Source organism: Helicoverpa zea, chromosome 10 (assembly GCF_022581195.2).
Source record: "Helicoverpa zea isolate HzStark_Cry1AcR chromosome 10, ilHelZeax1.1, whole genome shotgun sequence".
Classification (NCBI taxonomy): Eukaryota; Metazoa; Arthropoda; class Insecta; order Lepidoptera; family Noctuidae; genus Helicoverpa; species Helicoverpa zea.
In genome coordinates, this window is record NC_061461.1 from 183,189 (window position 1) to 205,885 (window position 22,697).

At 41.0% G+C, this 22,697-nt stretch overlaps 1 protein-coding gene across 1 annotated transcript; it reads left to right on the forward strand.

Annotated features, from left to right (window-relative positions):
- On the forward strand, nt 1-22,015 carry LOC124633803 (solute carrier family 22 member 6-like). Its single transcript, XM_047169142.1, has 8 exons — nt 1-579; nt 7,695-7,911; nt 9,248-9,348; nt 10,640-10,794; nt 11,876-12,242; nt 12,473-12,732; nt 19,847-20,028; nt 20,178-22,015. The coding sequence occupies exons 1-8, from the start codon at nt 446-448 to the stop codon at nt 20,364-20,366; spliced, it is 1,605 nt and encodes a 534-aa protein (XP_047025098.1). The 5' UTR covers nt 1-445; the 3' UTR covers nt 20,367-22,015.
- The last annotated feature ends 682 nt before the right edge of the window (nt 22,016-22,697 follow it).

The following is a 22,697-nucleotide window of genomic DNA, read 5'->3' on the forward strand; positions in this document are numbered from 1 at the left end:
CACTAATACATATTTATTTTCTGTTTACGTTCGGTTCGGGAAGCACGTGGCGCCGGCCTGACTTCCGCGAAGACTGATTTGCAATATCAACCTAATTTGTTGGACGATAAGGTTCAATATTATTGGCAGTACATTATCGCGAAGGGGGTCAACTGTCAAGCTAGGCAGTTGTGCGTCTCCTTACAGCTATCAGTCTGACTGAAACAGGTGATCCTGAAGGGCGCGGGCGCCGGCGGGTGTCGGGGGATGCCGGCGGGTGTCGGCGGTGGCAGCGTGGGCGCTCGCGTGGCTGCGCTCGCCTTGCCACTAGCACGCCGACCTTCTGGCTGGAGGGACGCCACACTCTTAGTTGGTCTATTCCGCGAGCAAATAGGTATTCAAAGTATTAGAAGCAGTAGCAGAGCAGTAGTGTGCAGTGTCGGTGTGGAGTGAGCAGCAGTGCGCGATGTCGGGCGAGGAGTGGTGCGCGGGCTGGGGCCGCTGGCAGGCGCGGCTGGCGCTGCTGCTGGCGCTGCCGGTGCTGCTGACGGGCGCGTACGGCACCAACTACGTGTTCCTGGCCGCGCCCACGCCGCACAGGTACATACACATTAGTAAGCTGGGACTTATTTCAGGTGTATAGTAAACAAACCGTCGCATGTCGCTCTGTGACAACGTATAACATCAAGCTCGGTTTTTTATATTATTTTATGTATGGTTTTGAATTTATTTATGTTTTTTTTTATTATTACGTTTACCGTTAGTAGAAATTGTTACTTGTTATTAGTGGTATAATAATTTTTGTTTCTTATTTGAGTTTAGTTGGTACATTTTATTTTATTGACGGTTTGAGGTAGGTTTAGTTCTCCTACTTGTTATATTATTTAAGCAATTACCTTCATAGAAGTAAATGAAACAATGGGTACAATATCTAAACAATAGTATCTAAGCTTTACACTCGTAATATTGCCATCAATCATGAGTATTGACCATTCAGAGCCGGTGAACATTTTATCAAATACCTACGCATAGTTTTAAAAATTGTTAAGTGTTTTGATATACTTAACAGAAGGGTGCCTACATTAATCATTAATTAAAACTGCATGGTCATTTTTCTAAAATTGCGTCAAAAACTTTTCAAAACGCCCACGAACTTTCTACCAGGAATTAATGCAGAACAAGGTTCAAGCAGTTCCTTAGTAATTCTACAAAATTCTAATTTAGAATAAATTCTCACGCATGCTTGGCTAATCCTTTGGATGCTAGTAACACACGACTACAGTCATTAAAACTCTTTAAAATAAGTACACGTAAAGTCCTTAAAACCTAAATTTCGCATAGGTGCCCACTATTTTTGCAAAAAAGTGTATTTAAAGTAATTATATAGGTACATAATTATACCCAAGTAATAAATAGCGAAAAAGTCAAAATATTCCTTCGCATCACTGCCATGGGCCCAGAAGACCGACCGCATTGCCACGTTGTATGGCAATGCTAATTCTTTACCAAAGAACAAGCCAGCCCTTGGAAGCGAAGCGTCGATCAGTCTTTTGGAGGTTTCTTTAAATATTTTCCGTGGTCTCGGTCCCCATGGTCCGAGCGTTTCGACTTCAAACGGCTCAACCAACAGTATAGTTCCCAACGAGGTTACTATATTTGCGCCGTTTTGAGGTCTCTGCAGAGCTGCCGCACCAGCACAGCATTCCGTGCTGGCTAGCTGCGATGGCGCCCAGGGTGCCAACACATCTGCATCCCACACCAAGGACCTATCCAACTTCTAAGGCAACGACGTCATACCTTCCGGTATAATAATAATGACAGCCAACTTAATAAGTGACCTTCATAGCTAAGCTTTATTTGGTTAATTAATCAATGTATTTATGGTGAACAGGGTGCCAATTGCCGTTAGGTACCTATGTATATAAAATGTATTGGTCGGCGTTAGTGGGCACAGTGAGTGTCACGTGACGCCTGCGGCAGTTAGAGAAGTAGTTCCAGTGTAGTGATGTGGATCATGTCGTGGAGAGGCTGCGGCGGGTAGCGGTACACTAGTGCAGCTCCTGCTGTCTGCCCAGCAAACATGTTGTTTAACTTTACATTGTGACACCTTAGGTATTTGGAAAAAAAAGAAAAACTGAAATAAAGTTGTCGACACGATGAGCACAGCCAAAGCTGGTTAACAGTTTCTATGACACACATACCTTTCTACCTATTATATGAGTATACGTAAGATTTCATACGTCTTCAGAGAGTGTCCGTAGAGCGTAGTGTCAGTAGTGTCGCGTGTCGCATGCAGGGCTATTATCTGCAAGTGCAGGCGGTGTCGCAATGTGCAGCCCACTCTGGCACTTCGCGCACAACACGATTAAAATAGACGCTACTGTTTCATCTTGATGACAATCTATGAAAATTATATAATACAGCTATTTCGGGTTTTCTAGGGAAATAGCTTAATCATCAATATACCCGCATAGATCCTATATTACTTTCAAAACCTCTGAAACAACGGGTACCTAAGAAGTTGTCCTGCATTGTATTTTATTGGCCAACTTACTGAAAAAATGTGGAGCCAACTTTCAGTGAATTTTATTTCAGTATATGACCTACATAAGACAATACATAGTTCAGAAATGAATAGCATTATTATCTAGTAGGAGATGAGAACTGGCGAGTTTGTTTATTCGTAGGCATGATGATTTGACAGCATGCATAATGTACTAACAGTGAACAGTACAGCTACAGTGTAGCCCGACTATTAAGTTGATAATGAGCTGCTGAGCCATGTGCGGAGTGCGTGAGAGCAGCTCACACGTGTCAGCTCGCACATTTGTCGTCACAGCGATTATAACTGCGTTGAAGATGTAGTCAACTTGTGATGTTTGCCCCGCGGCGGCGGTTATGTTCGAAAGGCGCCCAGACTGGTTTGTTTGCTTACTGCCCAATATGCCGTAAAGGGCTCGTTATCATAACGAGTCGATACCTAAATATAGATGCTATGTGTAGATTACTTTCCTATAATAGTTGTTTGTAGATAACTTTCGCTGAGTTTGACCTATTATTATATGGTGGACAATTTGCCGGTTATTTTCGTAAACGTGAACAAATAGAAGGAGGCACTCCTCATAGTGTGTCCGTATCGTGTTTGATAAGGCACGAGCGATGACCGAATTATGAAACCACTAGCTTCACACGGTTCCACTGACTTCGGAGATAAAGAATGTCAAAATACCTATTTAATTTAACTTTGTAGCACATAATGACGGAAATCTCTGGATTTGGTGGTACTTGAAACTACAATGAACGGCACTTTAGTACCATCTTCCTATCTGACTGACCGACTGCAAAAGAATGCTTTCGAAAACCTTGACAGTAAATGGACTATTAAACACAGAAATAATTTTAAATCTGATTAATAGTTGCGAGATTCTAATCAAAAAATTACAAATAGATATCTGTTATTCTTGGAAATTATAAAATACATACTGACTAAGGCGTGGGCTTTAGTGTGCCATGTTCCTTCTGGAGCCCTTCAAGTTCCAGTGGCGCGACAGCTCGCGCGAACAATTCTGCAGCCCCGGCAGGCTTCGGCCTAGTTTTATAATTTTATTTACTAATCTATGTATCGGAACAGTACTACCTTCGCCTTTATTTCAACTGCATTTGCTTTCATACTTAGCTATACTGACAGCTGGGCTCTTTAGGGATTATTAATAAGCATATTAATTTGTTCTCTCCTCGTTATCGTTTGCGAATTCGAGTTCATTCACCTTTGGATTGGACCTTTACACTTTGTCCTATTCTGAGTGTTATTGACACTATCAACCATAAATCACAAATATATGGAGTGTCAGAGTCAGGAACAATCGGTATGGACCCGCCAGAGTAGTAGTTCAGTCATTAGCATGAGAGTGCTAACAAATAGCTACTGATTTGTGTCGCCTTCAAACATTCAGTAACAACAACAGCATCAGCGTAGGAACAACTGCACAGAGACATGTTGCAGACGCACGGGAGAGCTCGGCAGCTCGGGGGCCTCCATTCATATGCTACTCGAGTGATATAAATGAGCGGCCGTGTCACGTGCTGCTTCCGACTCGATTATGATAATGAGTTGCTTAATATTGATGGCGCGTCAAACTCGCGATAAAAACACGGAATATTTGGGCGATCAATGCTAGAAATCGGAACACGCTGTTTATGTACCCACATTAATAAATTGATAAACCTGTTTAATGTTCTTGATGTATGTATTGTATACGGAATATAAATATTATTAATCCAAACCCATCCTAAGACCTAGCATATGAAAAAGTGATCATTTGCATTCAAGAAATGAATGAGAATTAACTTGCATACTTAATTAGATGTTTTCCGTAGAGAAGCTGAATATTGTAGTAACAACAGGGCAAGGGTTAAATTAAAAGGTAAGGCGATTAGGTAGTGAATGTGCGGTTATCTATCAGTTTTCATGATAGACTAGTATATTGTGCAGGTAGACAAAGCTCGTTTGATATCAGCGGCACGTTGCAGCGCAGAGCTGGTTACAAAGCCCGCTGTTCGCACATCACACATATTGTACGAAGCGCGCCACACGTGCTGGTCAGCGCTGCAGCCGCAACTCACTAGCGACCGCGGGGACACGCCGCGAATGTGCTCTTCTTATTCAGAAAAAAACCTTTATAAAAATATCTGAGTTTTTACTTGCGTAGATAGGCACTGTAATTTACCAATTCATTCACGAACGTTGACTAAGATACACAAAAAGTTTTTCATAATTGAACTGAAATTGCTGGCAATTAACCTTTTTGCCGATTCTCTTGTTAACATGCGTTTTGATTGCCTATTACGTGATACAATAATAGATGACTAAATTAACCGTCGATTACTTTTTGTTCTTTTATACCGAGCGTTAGTAAAAACCTGGCCGTGAACTGCGCAAATCTAATTTCTCATTGCAATGGGAATGTAAGTAAGTAAACAGTTATTTGTTTTTTCTCGTGTTGTGGAATTTTCTCAGTCGTCCCATTCCCTTGGCCGTGACTATTGTTTACGTACAATGGGCAAACACTATCGGGTAAAAAGCGTAATGTCTGTGTGCACGCATGCGCGGTGCGGTGCCCGCCGGCGCTCGTGGTGGCGGCGAGAGCGAGTCGCTCGCGCTCACGAGTTACGGACTCATTCTATTTGGGTTCGCAGCCGAATGTCTGGTGTGTTTTGAGCACGATAACAGTTCACGGTACACATTTATACGGAAGCAGCATTCAGTTGAGTCCGGTGAGTATTGAGTGTACAAATAGATTAGTGAGCCAAGTGTAACTGACCGGCTAATGACGAGCCGAACACCGCGTGGATCTACTGAAACGTAAACACTCATTATCATGTAATTGAGGACAAAAAGTCTCATTAACCTTTTCACCGCCACGCCATATCGGTATTCCTATGCCCTGTACGCCAAGCCCGAAAATCTTAATTAAATATCTACTAAAAAATACATAAAAGTAATGATTTAATAGGTTTATTTTGTATTTTTCTGCGACCTGTTTTTTGTCGAGTATAGCCGTCGTTGGCGCACAGGGCACGCTTGCTCATGTCGGCTATAGCCGACATTGGCGTTCAAAAGGTTAATGCAGATGGACAACAGTAATTAAGACCGATTCGCGCCTCAATCGGAACTTTATGAAGGACAAACACTATCACTTAGTAAATAAGTAGGCACTAGGTAAGCAATCTAAATATGTAAACGAATTTGCAAATAGAAAACCGGTAATGATAGTCATGGTTTTTAGGATTTAATGTACGTACATAGGTTTCAACATGGTTAGTAAAGGACGTCATGTTATGTTTCAGGAGGTTTAGTTAATGGACTTCATGTAATGTTCCAATTTAAAGTCAAGTCAGTGATGTTATCCCCTAGGCACCTCCACTCACTTACTCATAAAAGTAATATCAAAGTTACCTACTAACTACTGTGTGAAATAGAAAAGGAGTTTGTTTTAGTGGTTACCCTAACATGGTGATCCGATACCTCGTTAAGTACCTACAAGTATAAACACAGTGCGAGTGACTGAAGGTATAACATTAGGGAAGAGGCCACGTGACCACGAATCAGGTTTATTCCGCATGACATTCCTGGCGCCGACCTTGACTTATGTGACAGATAAGCAAACCCATCATTTACACACAAACACATATCATGACGTCACCATAACATGTAGTCAGTGTTTACTGCGAGTGAGATACACAATGCGGTGTCTGCTCCTCAGGAATAACATGTATACTGATATGGCACATTCCAAATGAACTCGTTCAATAAAAAAATTGTGTGACAGATCAAGATGGTTAGACCAACCACGGCACTAAAACCGTGGAAACACAATTCTGTGGAACAGCATGGAATCCGATCCTGTGCTATTGCTGACAGGCTTAAACAAGATTATGTTATACTAGCTTCTGCCTGCGGTTTCACCGTGGGAACCTCTACACGAACCCGAATTAAAATTAAAAGTAAGAATTAAAAGAATTTTTCAAATCGGACCAGTCGTTCCTGAGATTAGCGCGTTCAAGCAAACAAACAAACAAACTCTTTAGCTTTATAATATTACTATACTAAACTTAATACTAATAAAACCGCTGGCAGAAACTAGTAGATTATATAGATACATTAGGGGATCTAACATTTCCGATGGAAACTTTATTTAAGATTGGTATTAAGTTGGTCGAAAATGGAACCGCAAGTCGACCCTAACTGAGTAGAACCACCTTATTGGGAAAAAGCTAGGTGGATGATGATATTTTGTAAACAAGAAACAAGTTGGGCAGGTTTTTAAAATGTATGTGTGCCTACTTTTAGACGCCACAACCTTGCGTAAAGCATGTTCTACACCGCAGCAGAGAGGCGATGCGATACTAAACTCTACCTACACGGACTCATAAGGATACTAGTACAAGACGAGAAGTTTATAAAATGATGTTAGAAGCATTATTCTTCAATACTGTGGTTTCTTCTATAGTATTCAAAAATAATGATGCCGTCTTCATTTTCGCAATACGGTGGGTACTGGGCCTAAACTTTATGAATAATTTATGCTAATATTATACCGAAGAGTTGACCCCAGCTCATTGAATATTACCCTGTGGTTTATTAGATAGATATGCAAGGCAGTTAGATAAGTAAGCGATACATATGCTAAGCTGCTGGGAGCAGCCGGCGCAGGCAGGATGTCGCAGTAAAGTGCACTGGTGCGACCGGCCGCGCTGCTTGGAAAGTGTCTGCCTTACATAAGCCGGGCGCCAGCCACTGCCGGGCTGCCGGCACACTCAGTGCACCAGCAGTTGCACTAAGCTTTTAATCACATTGTTTTCGAGTTATCCTGTGTGCCATGGAGAACAAAATGACTAGCGGAGTTGTCATAACGCAAAATCTCACCAAAATGCGGGGATCCGGGGGACGTGGAGCGTCACTGGCTTGTATATTATATGCCTTCTTTGGAACCCGCCTATTTTTTATATAACGAACAGAGGTGTCAAATAACCCGAGCGTTTCAGGACACTCATAAACAGATCGTTTTGGTCACACCCACCGTCCATATTTTACCTAGAAGAAGACATTATGGCATCTCCGCGTTCATCATTCCTTTCCCCTTATGACTCTCATGAGCTGCAAGCAAGAGCGGCGGTGTCGTGAGGCAGCAGTAACGAGGTGTGTTGTTGTGCAGATGCCACGTGCCGGAGTGCGAGGGCAACTCGTCGATGGGCGTGGCGAGCGCGGCGCAGTGGTCGGGCGCGTGGGAGCGCTGGGCGCTGCCGGCGGGCGCGCGCTGCACGCGCTGGGCGGCGCGCGAGCACGCGTGCCAGCCGCACCACTTCGACAACACTAGCGCCGTCGCCTGCGACGCCTACGTCTATCAGCACGGCAGCAGCATCGTCGCTGAGGTACCACGCTCTACTATGTCAATGCTAGACAGCTCATCACTGTTAATTCACTTGATCTGATGCATTTATCAATATGTCTTTTGCTCTGCGTCTTAGAGCTGATATACAAATTAATAACTAACCGTTAATGTATGTTCGTTCTCAGCATCAGCAAGCGTGTCGTGTGCTTGTTTTAGTCGTGCCGGGTTCGCACGAGTTCGTAGGACTAGTAAAAAAATGTACTTATTTTTGCAATTTTGCGCACATTTGTGTCGCTAGAGAAACAGGTTGTGCGAGTGTCGCGTCACGTGAGGCTGAGTCAGTGCGGACCTCGTGACCACATGTGCTACACTATACTTCGGCCGTCAGTTAGTCACGACTAGTGATGGGCACAACATAACACTGAGTTCGTTACCGTTCCTTCAAAATGAACCGCCGCATTATTTTAAGATTATTTTCGTTTTAAATTGGCGGAATCATTTGTTTTATATTTTAGTTATTTAAGTGGAAACCAAAAAAAGGTAATATTCATATAATAAAATTGTTTTATTTATTCTTTGTTACAAGTACATTGAATTGAATGTGCGAACAGAATATTAATCAGACTCCGATTTGCTTGAGGAGGTGGTGTCTTCATCATCATCTTCGCCTACATGTATAATTATATTATTATCAATAACAGAATCAATCCTGATATCTCGGTCTAACAAAAGCCGGGTAATCAAATAAAAACAGATCGAAAACACTTGAAAAACGTGGTCTATGCGCACGAAACGACAACGGACGACTGTTTTAGCGTCACAAAATGGCGGCCCATAACGCCATTTGGGGTTACCATTTTTAATCTAAGTATAAAAATGCGGTTTGGTCATAGTTTTATTTTTATATTTCATAAACGTTATAATTAAGTCTTATAGTCCATTATTTTCCAATTCTTAAAAAGAAAATCAAAACGTATTATTTTATATTATAACTGTATAAGAACAGATTACGATACTTGCCTGTTATTTTTAGCACAGCACTACAAAATATAAACCGCTGACATAACCTTGTAATAGCGCAGTATAGATTTAGAAAAATATTGTTTACCAAGTTATTTGACACTCAGTTTGGCACAAAATTATAACATTCATTGATTATTGATATAATAATGTTGTTTTAATGCTCCTCAATTGTTAAAACGGTAAACAACCAGCAAAAATATTTTTATCGTAACTGCAACGCCATTGCAAAGTTACGTCGTCAGTTCAATCGCGACGTGTCAGGAACGCATTCTCTGAATGGCCGAACTATACATTCGTTGACCCCGCACTGACCACCACACGGCGGCTCTCTCACATGTGTGTTATGTTCACAGTTCGACCTGGCCTGCCAGGAGTGGAAGCGCTCGCTGGTTGGCACAGTGCACAACATCGGCATGCTCATATCGCTGCCCATCATGGGCTTCGTCTCTGACAGGTAATATTCAATACTAGACTTATGATTACTGCAGATACACGTGGTGACCTCCTTTTGAGCGTAGTGCTAGAAGCACTACCTTCATTAACGCGGACAAACAAGAATCAAGTTTCCCTTTAGTTATAGAATACTTATGACCAAAGGCAGCCTAGTTTCTATGAGTAACAGTTGTTCGGAGCGACTCATGCTACGGGATGAAGCGGTTGGTATAGGTCGGCGCATGTTGCATGATCAGAGGCTACAGTAAGATGAGCCGGCGCGTCCACTGTGCGGGCATAGCTCGGGGGTACGGAACACTGGTTCAAGCGACAACATTCGCTCACTACTCTATTTTCGTATCACGGTTGTATTTTTAACTGCTAGGTAACACCCGGGCTATCGATCGAATATCAATCGTGTGGTGGTATGATTAAAGTTGTCAATGTAAGGGCACGCGACGCGACGTTACTTCGTTATGTAAACTACATGTAAAGGTTCGCGATGGCAGTTTGATTATTATTGCCTTGTTGTTGAGTTCACGTCTTATTTTAAAATGTAGATTTGTTGGTTAGGTTTGCTTTGAAGAGTAGTCATTAATAAAATGTAGTTGATGGTCAGGGGCCCTTTCTCCCAGATCCAAATTATGATATGGAATAAATAAAGATGACGTGACCGTTTTATAAAAAATGTCACAATTATTTGCTTTCCTCGCTTGATGGTCGCAATATTGACATTTTGCATTCGCACTCATCTCAGATTAGTTTCAGTAAGTCGTGACCGGTCGGTGCAATTCTTCCGAAGAGTAAAGAAAAGGGGTGTTTTTAAAGGTATTGCTTTACATTCAAAAGAGCTCTTATATGCCTATTAAAAAAATGCGTTAGGACGAGTGTAGTATAAGGGAGTAAATAGGAAAAGTATATAGTGAATTATGTACTCGTATGTGGGTACATAACGTCGAAGAGTGCATGTGAGTACACAAACAAGTACTTAGGGGATGAGGAATAATAAAGAAAACAATTGACTATTCATGAATAGGGGGGTAATTATTGGGTAGTACATGTATATGAGGAGTACATTTTATATTATCTCTTTCATTTGGCCATCTTTCACGAATAGGCGGATAACCAACTTATTGTGAAAGAAGTATTTGACGACAAAAGCAAAGTAGGGTTGTGGGCCGAGGGCATGCCAAAAATGCCCATTACTGTACCTACATGCGCCACTGGAATGGAATATTACCTAGTTGACTGTTAGTTACTATAATTATTGAGTGAACCGTTGTTGTTGGATGAGATTGTCGTTGTGTTTGTAGATGGGGGCGGCGCTCGGCGCTGGTGGTGAGCGGCTGCGGCGCGGGGCTGCTGGGGCTGGCCAAGTCCTTCGCCGGCTCCTACCACGCCTACCTGCTGGCCGAGCTGCTGGAGACGGTGTTCGGCGCCAGCGTCTACCCCTGCGCCTTCGTGCTCAGTCAGTATTACGCGAATGCATTGTTTTTGAATTAAATATACTAACTACCTTATGTACTCCTCTTATGTACAGCCTTATGTACTTCCTTATATACTCCCCTTATGATCTTCCTTATGTACGCCCCTTATGTACAGCATTATGTACTTCCTTATGTACTCCCCTTATGTACAGCCTTATATACTTTCTTATGTACTCCCCTTATGATCTTCCTTATGTACACCCCTTATGTACAGCCTTATGTACTCCCCTTATGATCTTTCTTGTGTACTACTTTATGTACCTTCTTATGTACTACCTGATGAACTTCCTTATATACTCCTCTAATGTTCTTCCTAATGTACTACCTTATGTACTCCCCTTATGAACTTCCTGATCTACTCCCCTTATGTAGGTACTTCCTTATGTACTACCTTATGTACTTCCTTATGTACCTACTACCTTATGAACTTCCTTATGTACTTCCTTATTTACTACCTTATGTACTTCCTTATGTACTCCCTCTATGTACTTTTTTATATACTCCTCTAATGTTCTTCCTTACGTACTCCCCTTATGTACTCTCTTTACGTACTGATATAATGTTCTTTCTTATGTACTCCCCTTAGGTATATACTTCGTTATATACTCCTCTAATGTTCTTGCTTATGTACTACCTTATGTACTACCCTTATGTGCTCCTCTTATGTACTTCCTTTTGTACTCCTCTAATGCTTTCTTATGTACTCGCCTTATGTACCTACTTCTATAAAATTCTTCCATATGTACTCCCCTTTTGAACTCCCTTATGTACTACCTAATGTACTTCTTTATGTACTCCCCTTATGATGTTATGTTGTACTCCTCTATTCCTTGTATCTCCTCTGTTCTTCTTTATGAATACATATATCATCAGCCTTTATATAGTCTCAATGCATTTTCTCATACAGAGAAGGAATGAGCGTTGTACATGGCGGATTAGCGATTTTAGACTTTTAATATCTGGGTCTAAAAGAATAGACATACTTGAGGGGCAAACGACGACGTCGTTCAATATGTGCATAAGTGGACTTTGTAGTACAGTTGGTTACGTTGTATGGCGCAGTGATCGAGTGGCTGGGCGTGCAGCAGCGCATCCTGGCGAGCCTGGTGCTGGGCGTGCCGCTGGCGCTGGGAGCGGCCGCGCTGGCGCTGCTGGACTACGCGGCGGGCTACTGGCGCACGTGGGCGCGCCTCGCCTACCCGCCCTCGCTGCTGCTGCTGCTCTACCCCTGGCTGCTGCCCGAGAGCGTGCGCTGGCTGGTCTCCCGCGGCCGTCTGCGCGAGGCAGCTCACGCCGTGCGCCGGGCGGCTACAGCCAACGGGGTCCGGCTAGGCGATGCCGCGCTCGACAAGATGTTGCTGGACAAGGAACAGATCGGCGCCAGTGCCGAGTCCAACATCGATGAGGGACTGTTCGCTGCAATCGTCAAGTAAGTTCACATAGCATCGTCAACGGGCTAGGTCATCGCGTTGTATGCTTCAGATAAGAAGAAATAGGCGCATATAATTACTTTTTCACAAAATTTTTATAAAACACGTGTGCTATACTACACTGGTCAACAAGTAAAGGCCATGTCTAATAACTGTGCCCCTCCGAAGACTTGGCTGACTTGAGGAGCAAGAGTGACGAACGTTGTAGTAAGCGTTGTGGTGTGCACAGATACGGCGTGCTGCGGCGGCGTCTGTGCGTGTGCTTCGCGTGGTGGATGTCGGCGGTGTTCGTGTTCTACGGGCTGGCGGTGCAGGCGCGCGCGCTGGCGGGCCCGCCGCACGCCGTGTACGCGCTGGTGGCGGCCGCCGAGCTGCCGGCGCTGCTGCTCAACACGCTGCTGCTGGACCGCGTGGGGCGCCGCCCGCTGCTCACCGCCGCGCTGCTGCTCACCGCCGCCGCGCTCATCGCGCTCAGCTCTCTGCCGCAAGGTGAACCGCCCACCATACTGCCATCATCCCCCTTTCCTTATCCCGTGACATTGCGTTCATATACAAGTAGTAGGTACTTGTTTATTATTTATAAAACAACTACCTATTTATAAGATGCGCAATTGATATCACGTTGAGATTGTTTTACAACTATTGAAATTAAATGCAAGCATTCAGTAAACAAAATGATAATTATAAAGTTGATCGTTTAGTCAGGAATGTACACGGATTGATTTAGGCGTGTCATTAACAGGCTGTTAACGTGTAAACATCATGTAATAGCTGTTTACGAGCAATTAAATTATACAACTCGATGTAAGTACAGTCGTACGACACGTGCGAGTTCATCGAGTGCGCTTGCTCCAGATATGTCGCAATTATCGAATGTACACCTTGAGTCCAGCTCTTCCGATAGCACTTGACATTCGCGGTGACCTGATAAGATAAGCTAACACTATGCCCCGCCGGTATCGCCGCGCGAGTGTCGCGGATGATACGCTCACTTGTGACCCTGCCGACAGCTGCGATACGGCTTGCCACCTTTCTTGAGCTGATTGAAGAGGTAAAATGTAGTTATAAGCAACTTAGTAATAAGCAACATGTAGCCCTAGTAGTCTACAATAAACGCTTGTCGTGACCTGACGTGTTTCCTTTCACAACACTATACCTCACATACTTCATGGCGACCCTGCCACACACGTTCCGGGAACTCGGCTTGCGAGCTATCCGATAGCGGGCGCAAAGTGCGGACTAGGCGGATTCCTGTGTGCCTCGGTGCACAAAGTTATAATGTTTAACGAACTGAATATTAGAGCTGCGACTGTGATTGACTGCATTTGTGTTCAACAATACGCAAAAAGCGAGAAAAATGGGAAAAAGTTACTCTAAAACAGAGGAAAAGGACATCATCATTGCCCAGAACGCTTCGAAAGGCAATAATGGCGCGAGTGATACCGAACAAGAGTACCATATAAAATTTAACAACATTCTAATAACTACGTTCCTGGTGCTGGTGGCTATTGTCATACTTGCAGTCATTTACCAGAAATTGATAAAGAAACATAAGAAATGGATAAACCAGCAGGTGGATTCAGCATTTATTAGAAGGATGCGGCAACGTTTATCTGGAAGGAGAGACCAACCCCATGATGAAGAAGAAGTTTGAGGGCAGTAAAGAAAGTCAATTCCAGAGAAGATTTGTGTGTGCATAAAGTGTTGAAAAGTGAGTGAAAAAAAAAAATGGGTGCGTTTGTGCGTGTTTCTATGCGTAAAGAACATTGACATTATCTTAGTATACGGTATGTAATTAAGGAATTTTAAGCTAAAGAAAATAGAGGTATGTAAGTTCATTAATTTTACGATCTAAAAATAGATTGCAAATCGCTGGTACCCCAGTACGTAGAATTGCACAGTATAAAATGCTGGTTCAACATTTTGTTATCAGCGGATTGAATAAAAGTGTCTCGAGTTAGAATAAATAAAGTTGTTATAAATGAAATAAGATCGTAGCAGCTTTGCAATTATTTTGGTTTTTATAATGTTTTCCTACTTGTATTATGGCAGACGATTTAATAGAATTGTGTGAAGATCTACTAGAGATTCGAAAATATCTTATAAAAAAAGGCCAGAGTAGATATAAAGGTTCAGTTTCGTCAGATAAATTGCAAGAGGCCGAGTTATTGTTTAATAAATGTAACGCATTATTTTCTAATATAAATAAAACAGCAAAGGAATCGGAACTAGAGTTAATTAATACGACATACAAAAAGATTACTGCATTATTTGCAGAGATATCAAAATTGTGTACCTTGCCTAGCGTAGATATAAAATCCGAAACAATGGAATTTGATATGAAAACTGCGTGTATGTTAATACCTGTTTTAGACGATAAGGAAAATACAACGAAACGATTGATTGATGCGGTGGAAATGTATGCAGATATGCTTAATGATGTAGGTCGACAGTTATTAATTAAATTTGTGCTGAAAGGAAGGTTATCTGAAAATGCAAAGTTACGAGTAGCAGGAACTTACTCCACAGTTAGTGACATGATTAAGGATTTTAAAATTAAACTGTTAATAAAAAAATCATTCACAGCAGTTCAGAATCAAATTCAAGCATTGAACCAAGGTCATAGGTCTATAGAGGAATACGGCTCGGAACTTGAAAGGTTATTGACAGATTTGAATATTTCTCAGGCCGAGGGTGACGCTGCCAAATGCGCGATCCTGAAGCCAATTAATGAAAAAATGGTTTTAAAAAAATTTACAGATGGTCTTAGGAGTGAAAAATTGGGGACGATTATTGCCGCACGCAACTACACATTGTTGAAGGATGCAATCCAGGCAGCCAAGGACGAATCAATACCATCGTCGTCTTCATCCAGGCCAGCAGAGGTAATGGAAATGACCTCAACCCTTCGAGGTAAGCCAAATTATCGTTTTCCAAGATTTCGAGGACAAAACAGGGGACGCGGTCGTCCTTATTTCCACAATAATAACAGAGGTAGTTTTCAAAATAAATTTAATAATTCTGATAATTATTCGAGTAGATATCAAGGCTATTCCAGACCTTTTAGGTACGCCCCCCGCGGCAGGGGACAGTACAACAAACGAGGTTATCATTATAACAGGCGTGGAACACAAGGATTTTACCAAGTAGAGACCTCAGCACAAAGTGATAGTGCGAATAGTCTGAAACAGAAACCTGATGAGACAGGGAATCAGTTTTTTCGTGATTAACAATTTTGTTTATAATACTAATAGCGGTAGATTTAAGTATATTAATTATTATACTAACGGTACAAAACTTATACTATTATTAGATACAGGTGCATCCATTTCGATTATTAAGGAAGAAGCACTTCCAATAACACAAGTATTTCAAAATACTTTGGTGGTCAATGGAATTGGAGGAAAAGTTTACTCCTCTGGTTACGTAATACTAGATTTAGATGTTTCAGAAACTGAATCGTTTCAAAATAAGTTTCATGTTTTTAAAAGATTACCCATCCTCGTTGACGGAATATTAGGATTAGATTTCATGACTAGGTATAAGGCTAATATTAATTTAGATAAAAATGTGTTAACGTTACAGATAGGACATAAGTATTGCAATCTACCCCTTTATGACAAACCGGATTACAGTAGATCATTACTGATCCCGCCTCGGAGTGAAACCATTCACTATGTCTATTTAAACTCAGAAGTGGAAGCTGATTGTTTTATTAGTGCTAGAGAGCTAGAAAAGGATGTTTTCTTAGCAGGCACTATAGTTAGGCCTAAAAATAAAAGAGTCCCTATAAAAATTTTAAATACTCGAGATGAAGAAGTAAGTTTAAAAGATTTTAAATTAGATATAGAGCCTTTAGAGGACTATCATATTTTTGAATTTTGCAAGCATGAAAGTAGTTTAGAAAGAGCCAATACATTATTACCTTTGTTGGAGTTAGAACATTTAAACAAAGAAGAAAGGAATTCTATTGAGAAGATTTGTACTAAATATTCTGATACTTTCTTTTTACCCGGTGATAAGTTACAAACAACAAACATTTGCGAGCAATCCATAACAGTAAAGAGTAACATTAATCCCATTTATACCAAACCGTATAGGTTGCCACAAGCCCTAAAACCAGAAGTAAATAAACAAATAAGAGATATGCTTAAAGATGATATCATAGAAGAATCATCTAGTGAATGGTCTAGTCCAATACTGCTAGTCCCAAAAAAATCAGAGGGTTCTCAGAAATGGCGTTTAGTAATTGATTTCAGAAAATTAAATGAAAATATTGTAAATGACAAATTTCCACTGCCCAACATTACTGATATCTTAGATTCATTGTCCGGCTCAATATATTTTACACATTTAGACCTTCAACAAGGCTATTACCAAGTAAAACTGGCACCTGAAAGCCGAAAATATACTGCATTTTCGACTAGTACTGGACATTACCAATTAAAACGTTTACCGATGGGACTTAAGACTTCATGTAGCGCTTTCAGTAGAGTCATGTCAATTGCAATGTCAGGATTAGCTTTTGAAAAGTGTTTTGTTTATTTAGACGATTTAATTGTATTTGGAAGATCTTTAGCTGCTCATAACCAAAACCTCATTGCTGTTTTAGAAAGGCTCAGAAAGGTCAATTTAAAGTTGAATCCCGCAAAGTGTCAATTCTTAAAGAAAGAAATTTTATATCTAGGTCATTTAGTATCTGCTGACGGTGTTTCACCTGACCCTGACAAAACTAAGGTTTTAGAAAATTTTCCTATACCTAAAAATGTAGATGAAGTGAGACGATTCGTTGCCTTCTGCAACTACTACAGGAAGTTTGTGCCGTCCTTTGCAACAATTACTATGCCCTTAAACCGTTTACTAAAGAAAGATGAACCTTTTGTTTGGAGCTCAGAATGTCAAAATGCATTTAATTTTCTAAAAACCTCATTAACAAAGCCACCTATATTACAGTATCCAGATTTTTCTGAAACCAATGAATTTATATTACAAACAGACGCATCTGATTTAGCTGTAGGAGCAGTATTATGTAATAAGGACATGAGACCAGTTGCTTATGCTAGCAGACCATTAAATAAGGCAGAGAAAAATTACCCAGTAATACAGAAAGAATTGACAGCAATAGTATGGGCAGTGAAGTATTTCAGACCATATTTATTTGGCAGAACTTTTACTATTATGACAGACCACAAACCCTTAATTTATTTATTTGGCATGAAAGATCCATCTAGTAGACTAATAAAATTCCGATTAATACTTGAAGAATATGATTTTAAGATAGTATATGTGAAAGGTAAAGACAATGTTATCGCAGATGCATTGTCTAGGGTGAGCATGACATTGAGTGAATTAAAGGATATGAAAGAGACAGTTTTAGCCGTTACAACAAGGAGACAAAAGAGAAGAGAAGAAGAGAGTCGTGTGAAAGATCAAGCTGAGCCTAGTAATACCACCGACGATTGGCCTGATCAACCAAGAGTTGTGGAATTACTAAGACAGCCGTGTGATTCTATTGAAATGAAATTAGTAGAAGATTTAACTATAAAAAAGTTTAAAAGAGAAAACAGGATAGAGAAAGAAAAGGATTGTTTTGTTTATATACCGAGTAAAATGTTATTGTGTATTAATCTTAGCTTTAGTTTGCATTTCTCGCGAGCCGAATTTGCAACTAAGTTAAAAGAGTTTTGTGAAGGAATAAAAGTAAAAGAGCTATGCATAGTAAAAGACGATGGCAATAAGGAATTTATTAAAAGATTATGTAGTGAAATAAAATCCATGAAAGAATGGGCAGGACCCCGAATATGTATTTTGAGAGGAATTAAAAGAATATATGACGAGAAAGAAAAAGATTTTATTTTGAATAATTATCATTTATTACCCACTAGTGGCCATGCGGGTATAAATAGAATGGCCAATAATATTAAGCGCAAATATTACTGGCCAGGATTAAGTGCAGATATTCAAAAATTTATAGGTAAATGTGAGGCGTGTCAGAAAATGAAACAAAGTAAATATACAAGGCAACCCATGACTATAACTACCACAGCGTTTGCTGCTTTTGATAAAGTTTTCCTCGATTTAGTTGGACCTATGGATAGGGATGAGTCAGGAAATTGTTATATTTTAACCCTACAATGCGAGTTGACAAAATACATAGAAGCATACCCTTTACAAAATAAGGAAACGATAACTGTAGCCAAGGCTTTTGTAAATAATTTTATTTTACGATTTGGTATCCCTAAATCTATAGCTACGGATAGGGGAACAGAATTCGTTTCTCAAGTTATGGAAAACGTGTGTAAATTATTAAAAATAGAAAAGTTAACATCCACTGCATACCACCATCAATCAATCGGTTCCCTAGAGATAGCTCATAAACACTTAGGAGCATTTTTAAGAACTTATTGTAATAACGTGTACCATTCGTGGTCGGATTGGTTACCTTTTTGGTGTTTTAGTTTTAATACTAGTGTAAACACGCAAACAAAGTATACCCCTTACGAACTTGTATTTGGAAGACTATGTCGTTTGCCAAACAGTTTAGAACATGATGTAGAACCACTTTATAATACTGATGATTATTGTTTAGATTTAAGATATAAAATGCAAGTAGCTTTAAGAGATGCAAGACAAAATTTGGTAACTTGTAAGGAAAAAAGAAAAAACAAATATGATAAAACATGTAATCCTGTATTTTATAAGAAAAATGATCTTATTTTAGTTAAGAATGAATGTGCTCGTAAATTAGACTGCGTTTTTGATGGACCATTTGAAGTGTTGGAAGATTTAGGCGTTAATGTAAAGATAATTAAAAATGGTAAATTAGATGTCATACATAAGGATAGGACAAAAAAATTTAGTATGTAAGTAAAATTTAAGAAAAGGTACCTTTGCTTAATTATAATTAATTGTCAAAAAAAAAAAAAAATATATGTATTCTTTTTTTTTTCTTTCACCCCCGGAGGTGAAGAGGTAAAATGTAGTTATAAGCAACTTAGTAATAAGCAACATGTAGCCCTAGTAGTCTACAATAAACGCTTGTCGTGACCTGACGTGTTTCCTTTCACAACACTATACCTCACATACTTCAGATAATCTTTGACGGGGTCATAGTTTGGCGATACGGACCCGTCAAAACAATCGTAGTTTTGTAATTTATATGAATGAGAACGTGTTCCATGTCGAAGTTGTTATTCAGATAAAGATGGAATTGCAGATGACCATCATCGTACATACCTAACCTTTTGATAGGAAGGGGCCTATAGATTACAGGTAACTAACAAGAAACATGTAACTACATAAGTACATATTGCATGAATGCAAACAATGACAAGGTGAACTTAGATGCAGAATGAATCGATTTCGTGGATAACGATGAACATGATGTCGATGTTACACGTGAACACGTCTTGCTCTTGTGATATATTTAGGCGTTCTTATTGTACTAGCAAATCTCAGACTCACGATCGATCAACTCACGTTTAGTTTTCTAACAGGATTACAGGACCGATGAAATGATTTTGCCCGAAGTAGGTGGTGACAAAATTTTCATGGTATTTGGGCCGTGTCAGCTAACGTGATATATGTATTGTGTGTGTTGCAGCGAGCGGCATGCTGGGCACGGCGCTGTTCCTGTGCGGCAAGATGGGCGCCACGATGACGCTGAACGCGCTGTACGTGTACACGGCGGAGCTGTTCCCCACGCGCGCGCGCCAGCGCCTGCTCGCCGCGTGCTCCACGCTCGGCCGCGTCGGCGCCATCCTCGCGCCGCTCACGCCGCTGCTGGTGAGTGCTCTGCCGCTTCTGAGCTTCATCTCACTCCCCATCCGATTATGAAAGAGAGAATAGCAACTGCAACACTGACTGTAAAGTAACAACAATATGTCATTCTGTAGCCACATTAGCGGTCCTAACTTGTCCCCCACGCATTCCAGGCGGAGTACAAGTGGTGGCTGCCCACGCTGCTGTTCGGCGCGCTGCCGCTGGTGAGCGCGGCGCTGACGCGGCTGGTGCCGGACACGCTGCACCGCCGCCTGCCCGACACCTTCGCCGACCTGGACGACTCCTCGCTGGACGAGCCCGCGCCGGACCAGCCCGCCCAGGCCCTGCCTGACGCCGTCTGACGGACACGTGCTACAATACTTGCAAGGTTTCGCGTTCAATACTGCCTGGTGTTATGTCAGACGCACTGCTCAAGTTTGTTACATATACATAGGTGATTACAATAATTTATTATTGGAATCTTGTAAAATAGGTTAGCCAACAAAAATACGGGTCTGCGTCGTACAACGACAGCGGGCCAGTTATTTTATTTCTACGAGTACAACTAAGATAAGACGATGCTCATGTACCATGTACCCCAGTTAACTATAAGTAAAGGGAAGTACAGTCTGGGACCACACGCTATTGTCATAATGCCTGAAATATGATTTCAGTGCTGATAGCCGCTCTCTGTAAACAATTGTAGGGCTAACAGCCTCGTTGTAGAGGTAATATATTATCATGTATTATAATTTCATTGTTAGGGTAATCTTACAAGTTTTGTTGTGTCTATTATATTTAAGAAAATCTAAAATACATAGGTAAGCTTTCAAACATCCCAGTTATGTAATGATTTATTAATCATTAATTTACTTTAGTTTTAAGGAAACAATATAAAACCGCAAGTATCCGCGCATGGGAGGGCCCATATGTGTCTTTCGTAGATATGAAACAGTCTGTTTGTGGAAACTTGAAGTATGTAGTTTAGCAGAAACGACTGACGACTCAGTGCTTACCCTTGTCAGAACTTTGTCAGATCATCTGACCACATCATCATGATCAGCCTTTGTATTGTCCCACTGCAGGGCTGCGGCCTCTGCCCATATAGAGTAGGAGTGAACGTTAACCGCCATGTACGCAGGCGGATTGGCGATACCTTTGAAGCCAGGTTTAATCAAGATATTTTCCTTCACCTCACTCAGTGATTGGTGTCCAAGTTATACTTATAAAGTACAATATAAAACTTCGAAATGTTGCGCCGCGTTATCATGGCCCGTTCGTTCCTGCTAAATTACTTACGTTCAGCCGAGCAGACGTTTTACTTATACGTACCTTCTGCGTGATACCCAGCAGCATCAATCTCACTAGAACCGACCTGAGAACCCAATAAATATCATTTTATATGGAGAGAATACATGTGATGTAGCATGAATAGTGACGAATATGGAGGTCTGCTTACTATTTAACAACATACACACAACATAATAAAATCCCTGATAAGGCTAATAGGAAGACTAGAGTATAGTACATATGTCCAAGAGAGGAAAGGGGGGTGGCTGTTTTGCGGTGACGTGTGTTTGGTACTACAACAAGGTTGGCGATACCATACATTCCGTGAAGATTATGCTCCAGTGGGTAGCACCATATTATGTGTTAGCAGGCCACATAACGATGTTCACACAATGCGTGACAGCAACCCGTCCCGTGCTCTCGGCGTCATGTCTCTCTCATGAATGATCTCAAGGAGCTGTTGTATGACACGGTTCCGAATGCAGTACAAATATCTCTGTTGGCAATTAACGCTAAGGTTGAACCGAAGGTAAAATTCGCAGTAAGCTGATAACTTGATACTTGTTACGATAATGTAATGCTACATACACTTGAGTCCACGACAATGTTCTGTAGTATAGTATTAGTAGATAGTATCAGTGCTGCCAGTACAAGGCGGATGCACGCTCATCTTATGATAGTATTAAAGTTAAGACATTAAACGACATTTTAATTAACCGTACTGTTTGTTTTAATTATTTTTTGTATTCCGATTTAGATAAGGATTAACTTGACACAGATTTTATTCCAGATGTTCTTTTTTATGATCTTCAAATAAACTTGTAAAAATGATGCATGAGTTGTGTATGAATAAGGATCAGCTTAGGCAAATCCTGTACAATGATAACATCTGGACCGGAGGCGACTGCTTTGTCAGACAATCACGGTCGACAATGTTTAATTAAGATTACAGCACGTGTAGCGGTCGAGTTTGTTTGATCACGCCGAGATATTGTACAACTAAATAGTTTATTGTGCCAGGTGTCAATGGAAGGTTACCCGTATTGAGTAGCCCCGGCACCAGGGTCGCTACTACTAGAGAAATAACAGTCGCGTAGACTGAGGTGGGTGAATTGCTACTGGATGCATAGCTCAGCAATCATACTACACTTACATAATGTACTTGATTCATTGACCAAATATATTGTGACGTCACTCGCCGAGCTACAACAAGTCATTTAATTGATAGTGTACTAAGTGAACTGTAACTGTAAGCGCTGCAGCCGACAGTGACGAAACTGAACTAGTTCGGATTCGGAATGTTTGAGGAAAATATCGCGGCGCCAGCAATACGGGCGCCAACTATGCTTCAGCTATCAGTTCACTGACACTCTGACGCATACAATCTATGATAGCAACTCATT

Bases quoted from the DNA above. Each gene is read 5' to 3' on its own strand.
- LOC124633803 (XM_047169142.1), top strand. From the start codon at position 446: ATGTCGGGCGAGGAGTGGTGCGCGGGCTGGGGCCGCTGGCAGGCGCGG. The intron at 9,349-10,639 runs GTAATATTCAAT...TTGTGTTTGTAG, and splicing joins ATGGGCTTCGTCTCTGACAG to ATGGGGGCGGCGCTCGGCGC. The intron at 10,795-11,875 runs GTCAGTATTACG...TGTATGGCGCAG, and splicing joins CCCCTGCGCCTTCGTGCTCA to TGATCGAGTGGCTGGGCGTG.